Source organism: Glycine soja, chromosome 17 (assembly GCF_004193775.1).
Source record: "Glycine soja cultivar W05 chromosome 17, ASM419377v2, whole genome shotgun sequence".
NCBI classification, from domain to species: Eukaryota; Viridiplantae; Streptophyta; class Magnoliopsida; order Fabales; family Fabaceae; genus Glycine; species Glycine soja.
The window spans coordinates 3824238-3845406 of NC_041018.1; the positions used below are offsets into that span (position 1 = coordinate 3824238).

Sequence of the window (21169 nt, forward strand, 5' to 3'; positions counted from 1 at the left end):
TTTGTTTGATTGTTAAGAGTTCAAACGAAATTCCCCGATGCAAAATTTTTTTTGTCTCTGTTGTCCAACATGTGTTACATGCCTTACAAGTTATAATTACAACTCATGCAGGAGGCAATCTCAATCGTATATCATGTCTCTAAAAATGTGCGCAATGAGAGGGAGGTGAAACAAATGGAGCCATAGTACTATAGTAGTAACCTGTTTAGCTGTTTGCTTAACTGCTGGCGCTGCATACAACAAACAAAACTCTAACTTGATATCAAGGTGAGAGGAGCCGCATTCAATACAATCACTTTTTCCATACATTCAAGCATGATTTTCACTATCTTATAGTTCTGAAGTATTGAATGGATGAAAAAGTAATGTGTGAATAATTTTAAATGTGATTAAAAAATTAATCTTAAAAATAAGAACCATATACTAGTTATCATAAGGATGATAATTAACTATATATTTAATCTTAAGTCATGACTGACTTGAGTGTCGGATTCCATACAGGCACCTCAATGTGGCCATGCAAGCTCCTTGTTGCCGACGTGCTCCGCCCTTGAAATCGTCATGGCGGTTAGTTTCTAAATCGGATCACCATCACCTGAAGCCAAAAAGTTTTTATTTGAATTTTGTTATGTTTTCAGTGTTTTAAAAATAATGGCTTTATCTTTTAATGAGGGATAAAAATATATAATGTAAAAATAAAGAGTCCCGTTGGTTTATAAAATTGAAAGGAAGAGGAAGGAGAATGTGAGTCTGTCTCTTCCGGCGAGCATGCCCATCAGATGGTACGAGCAAAATCAAACCCATAATTGTTTGTTAATAATTCTTTTTTATTTTTCAAAAGTGATGATTTATAGCGTTTGATTTGTTAGTATTCTGCATTGGCAACCGAACCAAGGAAGCGTTGTGAACAGCCAAGTCCTGAATGAGATCTCGCAGTGCGTCGAAAGCCTCAACGGCGTCAAAGAAGGAAGATGCAAAGCCTCCCTCACTTTCTACAGACCCAATTTACGAGGTTACTCTTCTCTTTGCTTTCGGTTTTTGGGTTTTTTAGTTTTCTCTGAAACCCTTTCTTTCGTTCTGTTTTTCGCAGACCAGTCGGTGACCATCGATTTCCCGCGCGATTTTCTGGGGATATCGATGCTGGAGCAGCCGAACAAATACTACTTCATCATTCGCGGCCAGAAGATTGTTCTGGAGGCCGATTCTTCTATCTTGCTTATCATGGAGAAACTCCAGTCCTACAAGTCCAAAGTCGCCCTTCATTTCGAGGTTCGTTTTGTTTTGCGAATGCCGCGGTTTTTATTCTTGTGTTTTTGCTCGCTTAATCTGTTATGATGGTGCTGCAGGGAGTGCTGTATAAATTGGGTGACTTTCAGATGAGAGTCATTAAAGTTGTTCCCAGTCAAGCAGAAAGTCTCAGAGGAATTATGATTGAGGTGTGTCAACTCTGAATTCTAGTTGCTGATAATAATACATGTTTGTTACTTCTTCTTGGTGTGTTTATGGTATGCTGATCCAATGTTATCAATAGCAGATTGTGGAAAATGGTGGATAGAGTTGCGGGGAAATATTGAAAGTTGCATAGTGGTTGAAATAAATCAATTATATGTGGAGAATAAGTTAAGCTGTAGGCAGATTAAAAATAAACTATATAACAATTGGCATAACATTAACTCAAAAGTTCAGTTGTTCAATACAAAATACTGATGAAGACATTAAAAAGAATGGGGGTGTGGGAAATTGTGACTGCGGGGAAAAAGTCACTTGTCCTGCATCCCGGTCACGAAACTGTCATGTCTGTTGCAGCTGCAATAGCAGTTTTTGCCGGAGCCTCACTGCAATGGAGTCGCAATAGCGGATTGGAGGATTTCGTTATGCTATAGCGCTATAGTGGCTATTTAAACACGCTGGTAAACAGAAATGTGAGGTCTAAATAAATGTCATCTTTGAATTGGTTTGGGTAATCCTGCATCAAACTTTGGAAAGGAAATGTACAGAATCCATTGCTAGTGTTGTTTTTTCCATCATGTCTGTTATACAAACAGCAATTTGTCATGATTGTTGTCTCATGTCTAGCTAGTCTCTTTAGTATCTCCTGAATATTGAGATAGCTTATCGTGTTTTTTATGTACGTGATTCAAGAATTGATTGCATGAATGGTCTAGTACTCATGTATGTAACAGATGGGTTCACAGTAAATTAGTAACTAACAGGCTGACACTCTAGGTGTGGCTTTTGTAAGGTGTTAGCTCTTGTTTTTTTTTTTAACTTAATGAATGATTAAAAACAAAAAAAGTAACTAACACAGTGTAAATGAAGAATGAAAAAGATACCCAATTGTATCTCAATGTGATGTGGTTATTCTTTACTTTGTGCCTTTTAGTTAAGAATGTTTTGATAAATGTAACTTGTACTTTTGATTCAATGAGAATTTAATTATAATATATGAATTACTAAGTTTAAAAGATTATTCATATATATGAATACTAAATTTTGATTCAAAACAATTTAACTCTCTGGCTTGATGACTTCTTCGCTTAAAGACGAAGACCCCATATTTGATCTAGTTAGTATTTCCTTACAAATTTGACCATCGTCACTCTCTTTTCTCCTTTAGAATAATCTTGCTTAGTTTTACTTTCCTTCTAAATTTAAATATTCAATGTTCATTTTCTGCAGATTGAGTATCTCCCTATTTCGTCAGTTGAAAAATCCAAGCAAATTTTGGAAGAGTTCATTGATATATGGAAAGAAGTCGTGTCTAAAAAATCATTAGCTGGTCAGTTCATGCATACAGAACCAAATTATGCAGAATATGGGCTTTCTGACAATTATACCTCTCAGCATACAGCTGTTCAGTATGCTGCTGCGTTGGCCCAACTGATTCAATCTGCACAGTTACGGAATTAGGACCTTTGTGGAGGTGAACAACCAACCGTCTGGGTTCAATAATTGTGTGATTGCAGGTATCTAACTCAATTGTGTTTAGCTGTTTGAAGTTTGAAGCCGAATTATCAAGTTGTGAGGGGAATGGCAGGTTCATACAAGGTGTGGAGTGGTGGTAGATTGCGTTGATGCTCTATATTCTGTTGTATAATATATTCATCAAAGGCAACATATATGTTTTGTTTCTCTTGGTAGTTGGTATCAGAATGTAAAATGTAATTGTTAAAGTAATCTTTTCGGGTCTCGTTTTGTTTCCTAAATGATCTGGAGAAATGATCAGTAGACAATTATAAGAAATATTCGGCATATTACTTGAGTGACTGAATGAAATTGGCTTTTTAAATTTTAGTCCAGAAATTACTTTTGATTTGGTGCATTTGCCTCTATCTATTAAAGTCTTATTTATAATTGGAGAAAAATAACAAAAAAAAAATATATATATATGTGATAAAGGTTTCAAGGAAGTGTAAAAAAATTTACTTTACAAAATAAATTGATATATACTATATAATATTGTTCATGTTTGTTATTTGCAATAAGATTAGTGGTAAGTAAAAATTGAACCTTACCGATTAACCAACAATTAAAATAGAAGAATAAATGTAATTATTTATGATAGTTGTAACAGTCAAATCAAATTAAAAATTGAGTAAAAATTAATAGACCTTTTTTTTTTACTGCAAAAGCTCATAGACCTACTAATGTATTATCTCATTTAATAATTATAATTTTTTGTTATAAAAATATTTATGTTGTGCATTACAAAAATTAAAAATATTTGTCATTATTAAACTATAAAGTTTCTTGTCACTCGAGAGTCCACCGAGTTTATTTAAAGTTTGTCCAAAGTCTAAAAAAAAGAGTTTGCTCAACATATTCGAAGAAGACAAGTGAACTTGTAAACTTATAAGGAAGTTAACTCTAACCATATTTATAATTAATATTTTAGTTTATTGTACAAGACAAATATTTATAAAATTTATATACACATAAAATCTAAAATTTATAGCAATCACAATCCTTAATTTTTTTAAATGAATGGTTATTAATGTAATTTATTTTCTAAAGCGCTCTCTCCTCGCTTTAGAAGAACCAAATCCAAAAAAATTTAATTATAAGAGAAAAATATTTTATTCGATGAGAATAAATGAAAGCAAATACAATCATCTGAATAATATACTTCATCAAGTATTATATTAAATATTTTTTCATTATTTTTTTATTTATGTAAATTTTAAGTTATGAAAATTATAATTAAAAGAGAAAAATATTTTATTCAATGAGAATAAATTGAAACAAACACATCATCATGATAAAAAAAAAGTTGAAGTCCAAGTTACGATAATTAAGATAAGATATGCCAAAAAAAATATTGATAAAGTACATTTTACAAAGATAAATAAAAAAAACATCTACAAGCAGGGAATTAGTTTTTTTTTGTTTTTGTTACAATCACAGAATATAATTATAACACTTTTTCTCATATTACTATTAACCAAAATAAGAAAAAGTTTCTATCATTAAAAAAGAAAAAAAATCCCTATTTCTCCAAAAAAAAAATTCAGTTTCATCGGGAACCTAAACAATTCAGAAAAAAAAAAAAATGGGGAACCTAAACCTTAGGTAGGTTTTAGCAGCAGTGCAAAAGACTATAAAGTGTTTGAGTAGTGGGGCGAAGCAACGAGCGGCTTATTAGTTCGTAATGCATTTTCTTCTTTCTTTGTTTTCACAACTGCCCTCTGCTTTCAAACATAGATACACTCATTCTGCTTCTTCCTCTCTCCATCAAACATCAAACATCAAACATCAAACATGTATGCTCTCTGTCTCACGTTTCTGTTTCATGTTGTGTTCTGTATCTATTTATCCGAGGATCCTGTTTAACGTGTCTTCCCAAAGTCTACGAACTAGATAACTTACTCTGCCGCCCTTGACCGACCTTATTTAGTCATCGGAATAATGAATAACCGAGCAACATTCTCTGTTTTTATGTTAGCAATATCTTATTCAGAATTTGTTTTCTTTCTCAGTTTGGGATCAACATTAGACTCTCATGGCTTCAGGGTCTGGAAAGGACGGTCCTGGCGTCCCAAGGAAGGTTTGCTTTCATCTCTTCAATATATATTACTTATCATTATCAATACAATTTTTTTTCCATCACAAAGTAAGATGATTTAATCTACCGTTGTTCTCTTGGCAAATAATCTGTGCCATTGCAGCCTAAATTTAAACCAAGAGCCCCACCTCGTCGAGTGATAAAGCAAGAAGTTAAAGCGTATGGATTATTTGGATTGACAACAGTTTGTGTAATGCAAGATTAATTTAATGATCCTCTGCTTCTTAGCTCTTACTTTTTTTTCTGTTTCTGCAGTGAAGTGGTTGATGATGCTGATGCAGAACAGGCTGCTAAGGAGAATCTGCTGAAGCGTTTCAATGTATATATGGTTTTCACTTTTTAATTTGATTGGTATCCCTTATTCAACTTTTCTCTGACTTTGTATTCCCTTGTTGAAATGTTCTTTTATTTATTTAATTGTGTGTAGGAGAGGGAGAGTGCCATGAAGGCAAAGTACAAGGTTGAGAAAAAAGGTTTAATATGTTACTTGCTGAAATTCTCTGATCCATTTTTCTTTGACTTTTTATATCTTCAGCCTTGGTTTTCTGATTTCACCATCTTAAGCGGTGTTTTATCTTTTTGTTCTTGGTAACTGAATCATGAAAACAGATCTTACTCCTCAAAATGAATGTGCACACAAATGTGTAAAGTTTATGTGACTGTGTCAAATAGAGAAGCAGAATGAGGGAATTGTTAAGAATACTAGTGAAGGTAACTTTTGCAACAATATTTAGATTGTCAAGCATAGGAATACTTATAGATATTCAATATCACAGTTTGATATTCAATATCACGGTTTTTTAACTTTGTTTAGATTTCAAAAGCAATAAAGTGGGAGCTGACTAAGTCTGTTATTTGGCTTATCTATTTTTTACTTTTAGGAGATTTACTAGCTTCTTTAGTTATGTACAAGATTTTTAAAAAAATGGTCTGCACACGATCATGATATCAACAAATATGAGAAAACCCCACAGCGACCAATATTTAAAACCTTGGACTTACGTATTTTGTATAGATCATGGTAACAATTAAGTTTGAGCGTCAGTTTTTCCACACTCCTCTGTTCACCCTACAATAAGTGTTTAAAAAAATTTGTTCCTTTTCCTCTCTTATTATTATACACTCTACATCGCCTACTCTCACATTTGTTGAACTCCTTAAATATATGTCATATGTTGTGTGCACCTATTGTCAATTGCTTTCATTATTATTGTTGGTTAAGCAAGTTGCTACAAATAACTGCTCGGATACCAATAGGAATGTTTACTGAGAATATGTTTAATGCAATGCCAATTTACTGAAAATCAATGAGTTATCATTGACTCAAATGTCTGTTCCCTTCCTTTTGAATGCCTGTGCAAGTTCTTTGCACTTCATTGATTAAAATTAATGCTGAAGTAACGTAATTTGGATACGTAGTATCTCGTCTGTCTATGTAGAGATCTCAAAATGAAGCTTGACATTTCTCCCTTTTTACTAAAGCAAGACTAGCACCATTCTTTCTGTTTTCTAAAATGGCATAGTTTATTTTATGGCAGTGTTAGCTTCACAAATTGCTTTTGGTTATGGTGGTGAATCAACTTCTATGAAATCATACGGTATTCCCAGGGGTGGGAGCAGTATCAACATCAATCTGAGTTCAGCATCTAGTGGTATGCCACCATCAATACAGTTTCATTTTATAGAATGCTATAAGATGTTGTGCTCTTTGCTGCACGATCCTTCCTCCAATTAACAATACTTTGTTGATGCTTTCATTGCAGGGGGAAAAGAGAAAGAATACCAAGAACCATGGGTGAGTATACTGAATGAAACGAATATGGTGTCTAATTTATGTAATGTTTTTATCTTTTTTTGTTTGTCTTTAATTGGAGATGTAATTGTTCATGCTTATTTTATTCTGAAGTATTTGGCTGTTGGATTTTGCTATAGGACTATTACAGTAATTATCCAGTAACTCTTCCCTTGAGGAGGCCTTATTCCGGAAACCCAGGTATATTCCAAGAACTATCTTGGAGAAAAGAAAAGAAGAAAAATAAGAAAGTAAAATTGGTGGAATTTTAATATCAGATTAAGTGTGATTTCAACTATTTTATTGAGTAACAAAACTTGTTATGCTCCTTTGCAGAATTGTCATGAATTCAGTTACATTCATTGAGCCTAAGCTGTTCACTTCTTTTTTTTTCCACTGGAATTAAGAATTTTAGTTCATTGGTACACTATGTAATACACTATGTATACTGTGCAATATCTAGTGGGATAGTGACTTTAACTTGACATGTTTTTTTTCTGATAGCTCTCCTTGATGACGAAGAATTTGCGGAGGCTGCACAGTCCAGAACTTATGAAGAAAACGCATCAAATTCAACAATGGATCTTGGCCTTTTGGTGAGTAAACTGACATTTAAGAAATTAAACTTATCAATTCAACTTCTTTGAATTATTATAACTGTTTTGAACAAATTGTTGGTAGGAGGAAAACCCAGAGGCAAGTATGTTCTTGATTAATTTGCCTACAAAATTGCCTATGATTAAACAATCAGCTACTGCTGGAGACAAAGATGTTAATGAGAAATCTATACCTCATGGGGGTTCAAAAAACGTGGAGGAGCTCTGTGAGCTGAACGAGTTATCATCTGGCTTCATGGGTAAAATGCTTGTATACAAAAGTGGTGCAATCAAGCTTAAGCTTGGCAATACCCTTTATGATGTAAGTATTGCATTCACAAGATAAATTACAGGATGCAGATCTGAGCGTTATGCTATCATTTTTTTTTAAAATACCCAATACCCATGTTTTATCATGAAAATAAAATTTAAAAATCTTCAAAAGTCATACTGCAAGAGTGATCTTATGTGAGATTGATTCTCAGTGACATAGAAAATCATTGAAAATCAATCTTTTGTATGTTAAATGAGTTAATAAAAGGTTGATTATTGTAATGTTGGTTTCTCTATATGCTAAACTTGTACGTTTCTGATTTAAATTTTTTTTTGCAGGTTTCCTCGGGTATGAATTGTGCATGTGCCCAAGATTTGGTTGCTGTCAATACTGCTCAAAAACATTGTTGCACGATTGGGGAGATCAGCAAGCACGTTACTATAACCCCGGATGTAGACGCCATAATTGACAATTTGTCTGATTTGTGATACAATTCAAAGCATTTTGTTTTCGGATAGTTTACATACATTATATTTACGAAATTTGTTAAAATTTTGTCTTATTAAACATTGAAAAAAGTGAAGAAATAAAAAAAATAAGTATGAAGTTTTTTATTTTTTTTCCTTACTCGAGGAAAGGATAATAGAAATAAGTCTTTCCGTATTTTCTTCAGGAGTCAGGTTCCTATAAAACTGTGTGTTTAACGTGGTGTCACGTTAAGTGGGGAAACAGATATTTAAGAATCTGGCTATTTTTATATTTTATTTTTAAGAGAATCTGGCTGTCATTTTCCCATAGATATAACTCATTCTGTAATTGTGCTAGGCTGACGTTTGTTTTGAGTGGGGAAGCATATATATAGTATTTGAGAATCTGGTATTCCACGTCCTATGTATGTAGAGAATAGGGACGTGGTGCCTGTTGGGTTATTGTCGCAATGTATCAGACAAAAACGATACAGCAGTAGCAGCAGTAACGTGATCTTCATCGTATTTTTAGTTGTTTTTTTTATTGATAAATATTAGTCCGATAATTTTGTTATAATCAAATTAAATCACTGGAGAAATTTGAGCATGTGACCTCTAATCCTCCCATTTACCAAGAACATTATCTTATCTGCAAATAATTAATAATAATCATTCAACTAAGATTAAAAATAATCAATAATTAAGATTATAATATTTAATTTTTTAAACTAAAATTTAATATATATATATATATATATATATATATATATATATATATAATACGACTCATATGAAAACATTTTCTTATTAAAAAATTAAAATATAATATAATCATTAAATTTTAAAAAGATTCACCAAATAAATCACATTTTAAAATATCTCAATCATAATTAACTCATCATTATCTATAAAAAAAATTACCAAACAAATTAAATTACGTCATACTATATATACCGTGTGAACTTGAGATCTAGTGTATAGTGTCCTATAATAGCACATTAATCTAATGGTTTTTAATTATGATTCAATATGAATATCTATCGAAGTGGTCCACCGTAGCTCGTGTCTTAAAAAAAAGTGATATTTGAAAAATGATTTATTTTTAAGAGATTTTATTGTAGCAAAAGTTAAATTGCATTTGGTTATAATTATAAAAAAATTAAGTAAAGGTCTTAAACTGGCCCAGTGCTTATTTTGCAGAGTCATAATCTAAAAATATGTGTGCATGCTTTACAAAATTCAAAATAAAAGATCTTAAAAGCACTTTAATTGAAAACAGTATCACTTCAAAGAATAGATATATTCATATATACGTGAAGATTATGATTCGATTAAACTGGCCAGGTGCTTATTTTTGTAGAGTTTTTCAACATCCAGCTACCGTGAAATAGAAAACTTGTTTTCCCCCGCAAACGCAATGATATCTACCACATTTCTTTGTGAGGGGAAAGTAGGGAGGGTAGTACAAACTATACCTGTTTAAGCTAAAAATGAGGAAAAGTGGCAGAGTTGTTTGTCTAGTTTAATGCATTTAGTGAAAATGATTTGGATTGAATGAGTTAAGGTAAGACATGAAAAAGGGATAGTCGAAAATAAAGTTTAACAAAAAAATTATTATATTTTCATTTTAATGTTCAAATAAATAAAAATAACAATAATTAGTTTACAAATTAATCTTATATTACCATTAATTTATTTATAAATTTTATTGTCTGTCATATATATTATAAATAATATAAAAAAATAATTAATATTACATCAAAAAATTAAAATAACAAATATTTTTGGATAATTTTTTTTCTTACATAATAATTATAATGGAATGAAGAGTATGTCTCTAATTTGTTATCAAGCAACCAGTTAGTTAGCTCAATTAATTTATGTGAATTCTCACATTTTCACTCCTTTAATTAACTTTGAATGTTATCAAGTACGCCAAATGTGCATTTCGAATATTAACTTCTACGAGTACACAAACAGATAAAAGTGTTATGCATAACAATATGTACATCTACTTAGGCGATGATAAGTTGAAATCTATGTAGAGTTTCCTGTTAACTATATACGTGAACATGATCTAGTATTTGATATGATGAACCCAAATTAGAAATAACAAGTATTTGTGGAAAGAAAAACCTGAAGGCCAGGTCAATGGCCTACCTTGTGGTAAACATCAGATTCTATATGAAGAGCATCCATCACGTGTTCTTTTTCCATCCCCACAATTCCGTATCTCAGTAGTCATTAATGTTGCATGATGTTAATTAAAGAACCTTGGCCCATGCAACAGATTCCATACGACAAAAGGCCCTATGGTTGCATTTGAAAACGAGACCCACGGATTTGCTTCTACTTTGCAGTTTGCGCTGATTTTGATTATATTTTCATTTGTTAATTAATTGGTATACAGTGGAATTATACCCGGACATGAGTTATTAAGTATATATGTTCGATTAGTAATTAAAAATATTGTGATTCGTGTTCTAATAATACAAATCTAATGGATAAAAATAAAATAAATATAAAAGTAAGAGTTTTAATTTGTTGATAAAATTATTTTCCTCTTAAATATTTTATAAAGGATAATTAAACAGGAAATAAAAGAACTAAAATATAATATAAGATTTGGACTTATGCATTTTCAGTTCAGGAAAATAAAATGATAAAGAAGAAATGTAAAATAAAAAGTGAGATCCTTTTTTAAATTATTTAATTAAAAAAATTATAAAAAAAAGACACATTACTGGCTAAGGAAAAAAAGTAGAGAAAGCAAGTGATCAGCTACAAGTGATCTTTAGCTTTCTTAAAATTCGGTATCTCCTTCTCAATTCACTCCCTCATTATATATATTTCAATTATTCCTAAACCATCATAATTCATAAACAAACAAAATGCATATGTTCATAATGTCTTAAATATAATAAAAGAAGTGTTAGCAACCAAATGTATCAATTGGTGTGAACGAAACTGATATCGAATCTCTTGAGTAATGTCTAGTATTTGAGTTTTATGAGAAGAAGAAAAAATACAGTTGGAAAGAAAACTCCATAGTGAAGGCGATCAAGCAAAACCAAGGACACAGTGCTAGCAATGCATTCTAAGAAAGCTAAAGACTTTCGGGGCCACAGTGTTTTTTTTATTTTTATTTTTTTATGTTGTTTCGCAGCCATAATGCTATTTAACTTTACGTATACGTCAAAGACGTTAAAGCACAGAAAGAAATACTCCTATTTTGTAACCTGAGGAGTACAAAAAATTAAGAAGATCGATCGAATTGGTGAATTTTATTGGTGAACGCATATTAGTACGTACAAAAGTACAATATTTGTTGCCATTATCATTCTCCTAATCTTTCCTCAGTGGACTCAAGGAACGAAATGAAAGAACGAAGATTGTTGGAAGCATTCGCTTCGTCTGCAAAATTGTTGTGTGTCCAGTCCTTGAGAACTTCATCAGAGAACATAGGATCAGGTTGGTCCGAACAAGGCGATAACTGCTCGTGGTTGTTAACATTATTAATATTGCAGCTGAAATTGTACGAGTTTGAGAAATCTGAGTTGAGAAGATCAGACAAGCAGAAATCCCCCACGTTGAAATCTATGAGCAAATCTGTTGAGAGTTCTTTTTCTTCATCCGGAAACGACAGGAACCCGTTGTCGTATGTAGTGTGTTCCATTTGGTTTCTAATTACACCATTCACAAGCCTTGCTTCTTCTTCTTCTTCTTCTGCCTCAGTCTTGAACTTGTTCTGCATTGATGGGTGAGGGGGTGGGTTTAGGAATAACAACTTGGAGCACTTGGTAGCCTTTGTACGGACAACATGGGAATCTAGTTTAGGAGGAGATAGGGAGGGTGATGGGTTGGGCATTGGATTCTGTGTGTTGTTTCCAGTGGTTGTTTGGTGACCATCTTTCACCTTTTTCCCTAAATTGGTGTTCCAATAATTCTTTATTTCGTTGTCTGTTCGTCCTGGAAGCCTCCCAGCTATTAAAGACCATCTACACATAACAGAAAATGACACATTTCATTATCACCCGTTACCATCTAACTATTTATATCACACACCCTGCCCTTCTCGTGACTCCATCTCATAACTTATACGTACGTACAAGTATAAGAAGAGTAACAATGTTATATTCTCCTACCAATTTTCTTACAAATTTTAGGGGTTGTACTTGTATTAATTGTATAGCTTAGACTAAGTAAAAGTGAAGTTAAACAATTCTAATATTGCACCTGATTGATGCAATTAATACATGCAACCAATCATCTTGAAGTACATAAGAAAATTGCATCAATCAAGTGCTATCGAATCATGTTTAACCTCATTTTTATCAGAGATAAGTTAGACATCCTGGTTATTTAATTTATAAATATATTAATGTCTTTGGAATATAAAATAAATGCAGTATTAATAGGAAGATGTGCTGAAGGATTTAGAATTATTATAAGAAAAAAGAAATTTTAATAAAGATGGGAAAATGGATGGAGACCTGTTTCCGAGGAGCTTGTGGAGCCTGATGATGAGCTCTTCTTCATCTGGGGATATATTGCCTCTCTTAATATCTGGTCTGAGATAATTCAACCATCGAAGTCTACAACTTTTCCCGCATCTTTTCAAACCTGCATGCATGGGAAGCCATGTAATAATTAAAAATTAGCATTAGATACATACACATTTATCTTGTAGCAGAACGAGTACCTGCTCTTTTGGGAAGGTTTCTCCATCTTCCTTCACCATGGACTCTAATATATTCTCTCAGGATTTTGTCTTCATGAGCTGTCCAAGCACCTCTATTCAAACCCTCCTTTGAACAACAAGGGCTTCTCCCCATCTCTCTCTCTCTCTCTCTCTCCTTTTGTGTTGTGCTAATTAACTGCTAAGGTTGTTGTTGGATTCCACCTCACTGGCTCTCCGCTAGCTGTGGATACTTATATATATAGCAATTACGTACGTACTTTATTATAGTATATTTTTGGTGTGGTCCACACTTATATGGTCGCAACTCTTACTGTTACAATGACGTGACACTAAGTGATACGAGATTCAAATAATTTTAAAAAGATTATGCGTCATTCAGGTTGGAGTATGTTTGGACGAGGCTTTCGGTTGCAAATGCAACTGGACTCATTTAATTTGTCCCGGCGCGGAGCAATATTAGAATTGGACCCCAAGGATTTCCTTATATCATTAATCACTAATTACGTGTGTTGAAAACTTCGAGAGTATGCTACCGACTCTTTTGTGAAAATGATCATAGCGAAATGAAAATATTATTTACTAATTTCATGATCTATCATTGATTTTAGTTTAAGTATATTGTATATTTAGCTAACAAAAACTAACATGCACAGCACTTTGGCTAGCTTACATCATTTCCAAAACCATCCGTGGATCACAGATATGAACTTCGAGTTTTGCTATGATTGAATTTCTCGAAAAATCTGCACTTCTCACTGTTTTTAACTTTCTAACCGACTTTAAATTTTATCGTCACAAAAATGAGGAATCCAACTAATTAATCTGCATGATTAACAGAAAAGCCAAATTGGAACCACCACCATTATGATAATTTTCTTCTCACCCTCTACCCAATTATAGGTATTTTAAATTGACACTCAAACTGACTTTCCCACCGAGCTTTTGGTGTTGGAAAGTTTGTTGCAGCAGTCTCCTCGAATCTGTGAAGCATGACGGCAGGCGTCTCAAAATGAGGGTAGTACATGGTGCACCACATTTCAGATTTTCAACAGTCTTATTTTTGGTCGAGACCAGGATGGCCCAGAAAATGTTTCAACCACTCAGGTTCCTCACATTTATTTTCAGTCACATTTTCTTTCCATTTCTGTAGCACGTCACACTGCATTTCATTGTCCACTTTCAACATTTATTCCACGGTTTGTCATATGAGTTTGTTAAGCAAATAGCAGTCAAATGTAAATTAATTTTTAGAGTACTTATATTTAGACATCCACAAATTTTAAACATATTTTTTTTTTATTTTTCTTCTTATTAAATTATATTATCTATCATATTTGTATTTTTTTTCTTTTTTTCTCTCTCAAGATACCACATAAAATGTGGATGTCTGTGCATATTTATTGTAATTTTTAATATATTTATTTTGTATTCACTATAAAAAATTACAATATCAATAAATTAAAAATTTCCTAAAATATGATAAATTTTAAAATAATATTTTATAAGTTAAAAAAATTCCTAATTATATATGATTTGATGACACCGGAAAAACACTTACATTATCAATCCATTTTAACTAAATTATTTTTAATGACTAAAAAATATATTTGATTAAATATAATAATATTAAACAGAAAAAAATATTAATATAATACACATTAAATACTATTTCTACTTATAATTTATTATCTTTAAATTTTATCATTTTAAATCACAAAATTAATAATATATTTCAACTATACTATTTATACTAGCGGCACGGTGGGCGTTAAAATTTGATTAATATGTACTAACCTTGACATTAATCATTGAATTAATTATAAAATACCTTGAGTTATGTATACGGATGATTAATTAACCATTAAACTAAGCAACTCAAGTCTCGTTAGGGGTTCAATGTTAGTCATTGTTTGTTTTAATATAATACAGTATAATGTGACCCATATGAGTATATATGGATAAAAATCGCAATATATTGTTACACGAGGAGGACATAAATGATAAAAGCGGGAAAAGAAACAAAAATAAATAAAGTTACATATACAACACGTGCATGAAAAAAGAGGCGTATAATTTGAGTTTGAGTGAGCAGTGTCGTATATTTTCATCAGTGAGCAGAAGGGACGAAGGAAGAATGGTGAGGAAAACTTACTACGTTAAAGAGGGTCCCCGAGATGGAGTAGGTACATTACTATTAGCAGTTCCTAGAAAGAAAGCCTTAACTTAATTGGTGCGTACGGTTGCTTTCAAACTGTAAAACAGCAGGCTCCTCTGCTCCTAATTCTAACTGGTAAATCAACTGCCATTCATTAAGAATTTGAGATTGAAAGTTAGATATGGCCCCCTCCCGTGTTGCATGCAATTCCTGCTGGAGGTTATTGATTTTCCTCGGAATGGAACCATTCTGTAGGTTTTCTCAGGGTTTATTATTGATTTAAAGGATAGATCACAAAATGATTATTACATAATGGCTGATTAACAATTAACTACTTTTTTTACTGTACTCCTATTATGTATGAAGTATATATATATATATATAGGGCTGTGTACAGCGTGAGGCCAGTTAGGCCTAAGATTTCCGTTCTTTTTTTAATATACTAGTTACTTTGTTATTAACATTGATAGTGATTATAATTGAAATAGCATATATCATTGTATAATTGATATTTTGTATACATAAATTAATTTAAATCTTTAATTGAGTCAATTTGAAATTTGAATAATATTTAAAATAGCAACTCGCAATTTTTTTTAAAAAAACTAACAAAGTGTATTAAATTAAAATTTGAAGTAAATTTTATTTTAGGTCTTATAATTTCTATATACGACTCTGACTAGAACATATATGTGAATGTATGTATACATGATTTTGATGATGCCAAAGAAGAATCAAATAAAGTTTCTTCAAAAGATAAGCATGGCTTCAAGATTAATACAAGATTGCTTCAATAAACAAAGACTTGCTTCAAGATTAACTCAAGATCAAGCCTTGTCTTAAAACAAAGTCCTTTCAAGACATTCAAGGCTCTGGTAATCAATTACAAGAGAACTTCATTGTCAAATGCTCTCTCAAGAACTCTTGGGCAAACACTTACAAATCCATTAAGAGTTCATCCATGGATCTTCATTGTAATATCCTTCTCTTCAAAAGAGAATTCTTCTTTCTTTCTTCTCATTCAATAAGATTGATTAAGGGACTGAAGGTCTCTTGAGTTGTAAGGATTCTTGAACACAAGGGATGGGTTGTCCCTGTGTGATTCAGAAGTTGTAAAGGATTTTACAAAGATAGTGAAAATCTTAAGTGAGTTGCTTGAATACTGGACGTAGGCACGGAATTTGCCGAATCAGTTTGCATTCTCTCTTCCTTTATCTCACTCATTTATGTTATTACAATCAATTTTGTCTTGCATGTTTAAAGAACATTGTTAAATTGATTGTTGTTGTTTCTCCTGCATTCTAAGCCTATCCTTCTTAAGATTATTGAGGCCACAAGGTCCAACAATATATAGGCCAATGACTCTTCTAAACTATTTTAAAAAAATATTATTTTTTACTTCATATTTTTACTAATATTTGTAAAGAATAATGAGAATCCCTTGAAAGTGAAGTGTTAGAATTGCTTGATTATAAAACTCTGACAAATAATTTTGCAACTAAAAAAGTTAGAAGATTAATATAAAAATTGATATTTTATATAATATACTAAGTCTCTTTAAAATTCTTGTAAAAAAAGATTCCTTTAACATTTTCGTCTTTTATATATATATATATATATATATATATATATATATATATATATATATATATATATATATATATAATTGAAATAAGTTGTCATATTTTAGGATTGAAAAGCACTTGAGATAATATCATGTCACTTTCACCAAAAGTTAAAATAAAGATTAGCTAATTATTTAATTAAAATAACAATATATATATTAGTAGAAAGTTAAATAATTATTTCTTAAAAAATGATATACTAACCTCATCAAATATAGACACTTATATAAGCTTAAATTTAGCTTACTTGATTGAGTAATGTTAGTTATTATAAATTTTTTAATTCTTAAGTTCAATTTTGTATACATAAAATACATATATAACTTTGCATAAATGGTAAAAATTTACGCTTATTTTTATTGACTAGACACTAGAACTTGTACATATAGAGACAAAAAGAAACCGATCATCCAAGTAGATCACCTATGTTTTAACAAAAAAATAACAAAAGTCTATATAGAGAGAGGAGAGTGGGTAATAATTTCTCATAGGGAGAGGGATAAGATTGTTCTAAGAATAATTTTTTTAACGTTTATTCTCCTTAATATTTTTATTTATAAAAACATGAAATTTACAAATACAACCTTTAAAACATGTAATATCATTTGACGATAATGCATGTAAAATTTTAGCTAAATATTTGTTAAATGATATTTAATCTTTGAATTCAACTTTACATTTCGTCAAATTAAACAAATAAAGTGAGCATCAAAGCCTTTTAGGTAGGGCAATATTCAGGCACAAATAAAGTCTTTTTCAACTAGAGATAAAACAAGGGGAAAAAGACGTAGCCAGGGGAGGGACAGGAGAAAAAATAAAAGAAAAAACCAGAAAGAACAAGGTCCCGCACAGATAAATAAATCGAAACCGAATGATCTACATTATATTTGCTAACACAGCAGTTATTGGGCTCACCTATTACCCCTACTCTTAGCCAAACATTTGCTTTCAAATAAAAGCAACACTAATAACATAAAGGTGAAGATTATGAGATACAGACTAATCAATGTTTGCTCAAGAGGAAAGAAAGTGAGATCAATATGGCATTTGAGTAATACAATTTTTTTTAAGTGTGTGGTAAGGAATTTAATCTTTACGTTTGTATATGAAAAATATTTATTAAAAAATATTAAAAACCCTTAACTCTTACTTGAGGGATACCCTTGGATTATCTCAAAAAAAAAAAAGTGACATAAGAAAAACACAAACAAAAAGATTTGATGAAGGGTTCATTTGATAGGATGGAAAGAAATAGGTGAAATATCAAATGTATAAAAATAGAAAAAAGTAAATGGAAATAAAAGCAATACCCCATAATGGCAGAGTTTTGGTATCTACATAGAGGGTGCTACATGTGAAGATGTGGGAAACTCTATTCACGATTACGACGAACTATGTCACTATTGATGGCAATGACTAGGAGTGGTCATAATAACCAAGTCATAAAAAATTAATTATAACCATAATTAACCCGATTTTATAATAACCACATATGACAAGTAAGTGGTTGTAATAAGTTTTACCTTTTAAAATCAAATTTAATTAAACATAACATCGTTATTAATGCATAAAATTGGTTATAAAAGTGTATTAAATATTTATAAAAAATATTTTCAAAAACCAGTTATATATCCATAATCAATTATGAGTGAACTTGTTTAAACTTAAAAAAGCAAATTTAAAATAAACACTTTTACTTAATACTCACCTGTCATGTGTGGTTATTAAATGATTATAGCTAGGTTATTATTAACTTAGCCATGAGCAGCTCTAGCAATGATGAGAGCAAGACAACAATTAGCAGAAGCCACCTTGAGATGTCAAGATTGGCAGTGGTTTTCTAGTGATGGGACAATGAAGCTACAAAATGAGGGTAGATTAATTTTTGTTTTTCTGATTAAGGAAATATATGAGACCATGGTAATGGATGGTTTTATGTGAAGGAATTTTTTGGAATGGCCTTAGGAGCATGCATGTGAGTGTGTACGAATATAGCTGGATGATGCCAAAATTGTTGCATGAGATGTGGTGGAAGCAAAGGAAATTTGTCTCCTGCTGCTTGGTTCGCTGTAGAAAGGCAGAGTGTACAGATGATATATTGTGTAGCGTGTTTGATGCTGAGATAGTGTGGCAAAACACGCACCATGTGCTGGGAAGGCAAAGTAAAACTTTTCCACCTTTTAGAGAGGGTGGCACTGGCAAAATTGCTATATGCATGTGACCAAGCCTAGCTGTGTAGCATGTGCAAATAAATGGACAAAATAAGAGAAAAGAGAGAGAGAGTGAAATGAAATTGGTTAATATTCAAGATGGGTAAAATGAGTCTAACCAATTTGAACAATGCTACTGTTGGAGCAGAGAAAAATAAAATAAATAGACAAACCTATTGTTCTTTTTAGCAGGAATTAGAAGACGAGATAAATGATACAACTATACAAGAACTGCATAAAGAAGCTTTTTTATTTTGGACTAGATTACATTTTCGATCTCCCTATAATGATTTGAAAAATGATAAAAGCGTTCATTCTGGGTAATTATAACTCTTTGTTTGATAAGTATATATTTTCGTACTTATTATTATTTGAATGTTTCTATTTTTCTTGGTCTAAAAGCTAAAGATATGGAATTATTTATGCTTTAATAGATGTTTGAGTGATGTAATAAAATTTTCTTTTAGATTTTATTATTTCATTAATTCATACATATTTTCTTATGCTTTTTATCACTGTTTTTATGATAGACATTTTTCAATTTTATTTTTTCTTAGTTTTCCAGTTTTTTGAATTTTTTTAAGTTTTTTTAAAAAATATTTTTTTATTATTCAGCTTGCGTACTAGTTCATTAATCTGCAGGATAAACACGGACCAAACAAAAATGAAGTAAATTTAATTAACGGGCTAGCTCGATCTAATTCATGTAAATGTGAATCAAGATAAATTAATCAAGCTTGTTTGCGTAGTGACCTCTAAAATGATAATTTTTTATTTTAATATTTTTCTTCAATATCTTTCATAATTTTCCTGTCCTCTAAAATTGATCAACCATGCAATTTACTCTCCTTTAGGTCTAAAGTAGCTTTATTTGCAAATGTTTAAACCATCTTAATCAATTTTTTTTTATTTTTTCTTCAGTAAATGTCACACCAATATCTTTTCTCATCCAATCATTTTATATCTTATTACTTATATGATTATACATTCCTCTTAACATTCTAATTTTTACTTCTCTTTTTTGTGTTATTCATTTAAAGTCAAACATTCACTTTGTAATTACTTTGTAGTCATCACTAACTCTATTTATTTTTCTATTTTCTCCATCCATTTTGTATACCATGTGTGACTTTTGTTAATTTCTCCATACTTTTTGTAATGTTGATCCCAAATACTTAGAAGCCCATGATATGATCTCCTATTTATACCTCCAAATTATTTTCCTATTGTTTCTTGCTAAAGTGCAATGCATGCACTCTATCTTACTTCTGCTCAAGCAAAAATCCTTTGATTCCAAAATTGATCTTCAAAGCTCAAATTTAAAATTACCCTCTTCCCTTAATTTTTCAATCAAAACTATATCATCCACGCAACATGCATCTAGAAATAATCTTTTTTATATCACTAGTAAGCACATCCAAGCTTATAGATTAAAAAAGTAAAGAATGAAGGCTAGGCCTTAATATAAACTTATCACTACATAGAAATCTTTAGTCTCATCTCTAGGAATTTATACACTACTTACCCCATCATATATGTCTTGCATTGTTATGTGTCTCACATTGCATAGAATAAGATGATTAATATGATAGTTAAGTCGTGAAATTCTCTTACTTAATGGAAAATATATGATGGGGAATGTGTGACTATATAGTATATAGTATATACTACTAAGTGCACATTTACTACACTTAAAGTAAGAGAAATAATCGTTTGTTTTTTGAAAGTTTTCTCAAAAAAGTTAGAAAAAACAAACAATTTTTCCTTCAAAATAAGTTAAACCAAATATGCATTAAATCTTCACCTAGACAATTTTTGAAAGTTTTCTCAAAAAAGTTGGAAAAAACAAACAATTTTTCCTTCAAAATAAGTTAAACCAAATATGCACTAAATCTTCACCTAGACAACAGACAGGTTGACAAGGGTCTAGCTGGATACTAAGTTACCGTGAATGCTCCCCTAGGAGACATGGTCGAGCCTTTAGTAGGCGATAGAGAGAAAAAACAAAGTAGGCTCCCCTATGGAGGGGCACTTCTAAGATATCATAAATCTTATTCTTTTCTTTTCTTAAAAGTGTTTCTAAACAAGTTTTACCCAAATAGGTCCAAAGCTCCCAAACTATGGTGTGGGCATGACAGCTTCTATGAGCTAATGCCACACGTCCAAGGAAAATAGAGACCTCCAAATGGAATGCTTGGTGTGGACTTGTTAGGATTCCTCTTGTGGAGGAGTTAATGAGATTGAGCTTCTTTAGGCCATGCGTGTTTAAAGTACTCGTGGAGAGTG

General features: G+C 31.4%; 3 protein-coding genes across 3 annotated transcripts; 2 read left to right on the plus strand and 1 right to left on the minus strand.

Moving 5' to 3' along the window:
* Window positions 1-521: 521 nt before the first annotated feature.
* Window positions 522-3303, plus strand: LOC114392425 (mediator of RNA polymerase II transcription subunit 20a-like). Its single transcript, XM_028353557.1, has 6 exons — window positions 522-567; window positions 729-782; window positions 870-1012; window positions 1091-1269; window positions 1347-1436; window positions 2680-3303. Exons 2-6 carry the CDS (start codon window positions 769-771, stop codon window positions 2908-2910), a joined length of 657 nt encoding a protein of 218 aa, XP_028209358.1. The 5' UTR covers window positions 522-567; window positions 729-768; the 3' UTR covers window positions 2911-3303.
* Window positions 3304-4627: 1324 nt separating this feature from the next.
* On the plus strand, window positions 4628-8338 carry LOC114393017. The gene is made up of 11 exons (XM_028354275.1): window positions 4628-4760; window positions 4977-5044; window positions 5166-5221; window positions 5318-5381; window positions 5490-5535; window positions 6601-6714; window positions 6826-6857; window positions 6995-7055; window positions 7359-7450; window positions 7536-7772; window positions 8063-8338. Exons 2-11 carry the CDS (start codon window positions 5000-5002, stop codon window positions 8210-8212), a joined length of 897 nt encoding a protein of 298 aa, XP_028210076.1. The 5' UTR covers window positions 4628-4760; window positions 4977-4999; the 3' UTR covers window positions 8213-8338.
* A 3100-nt stretch (window positions 8339-11438) lies between these two features.
* On the minus strand, window positions 11439-13100 carry LOC114393119 (transcription factor TT2-like). The gene is made up of 3 exons (XM_028354382.1): window positions 12894-13100; window positions 12685-12814; window positions 11439-12189 (listed from the first exon to the last, which is right to left on the minus strand). The coding sequence occupies exons 1-3, from the start codon at window positions 13024-13026 to the stop codon at window positions 11529-11531; spliced, it is 924 nt and encodes a 307-aa protein (XP_028210183.1). The 5' UTR covers window positions 13027-13100; the 3' UTR covers window positions 11439-11528.
* Window positions 13101-21169: the final 8069 nt, after the last annotated feature.

What these genes read in the sequence shown, in the direction of transcription:
- LOC114392425 (XM_028353557.1), top strand. An exon ending in CTACAGACCCAATTTACGAG is followed by an intron (nt 1,013 to 1,090) that starts GTTACTCTTCTC and finishes TGTTTTTCGCAG; the next exon opens with ACCAGTCGGTGACCATCGAT. An exon ending in AAGTCGCCCTTCATTTCGAG is followed by an intron (nt 1,270 to 1,346) that starts GTTCGTTTTGTT and finishes ATGGTGCTGCAG; the next exon opens with GGAGTGCTGTATAAATTGGG.
- LOC114393017 (XM_028354275.1), top strand. Translation starts at nt 5,000, where the DNA reads ATGGCTTCAGGGTCTGGAAAGGACGGTCCTGGCGTCCCAAGGAAG. An exon ending in AAGAATACCAAGAACCATGG is followed by an intron (nt 6,858 to 6,994) that starts GTGAGTATACTG and finishes ATTTTGCTATAG; the next exon opens with GACTATTACAGTAATTATCC. An exon ending in TTGGCAATACCCTTTATGAT is followed by an intron (nt 7,773 to 8,062) that starts GTAAGTATTGCA and finishes TTTTTTTTGCAG; the next exon opens with GTTTCCTCGGGTATGAATTG.
- LOC114393119 (XM_028354382.1), bottom strand. Translation starts at nt 13,026, where the DNA reads ATGGGGAGAAGCCCTTGTTGTTCAAAGGAGGGTTTGAATAGAGGTGCT. An exon ending in AAACCTTCCCAAAAGAGCAG is followed by an intron (nt 12,815 to 12,893) that starts GTACTCGTTCTG and finishes CCATGCATGCAG; the next exon opens with GTTTGAAAAGATGCGGGAAA. An exon ending in CACAAGCTCCTCGGAAACAG is followed by an intron (nt 12,190 to 12,684) that starts GTCTCCATCCAT and finishes TGTTATGTGTAG; the next exon opens with ATGGTCTTTAATAGCTGGGA.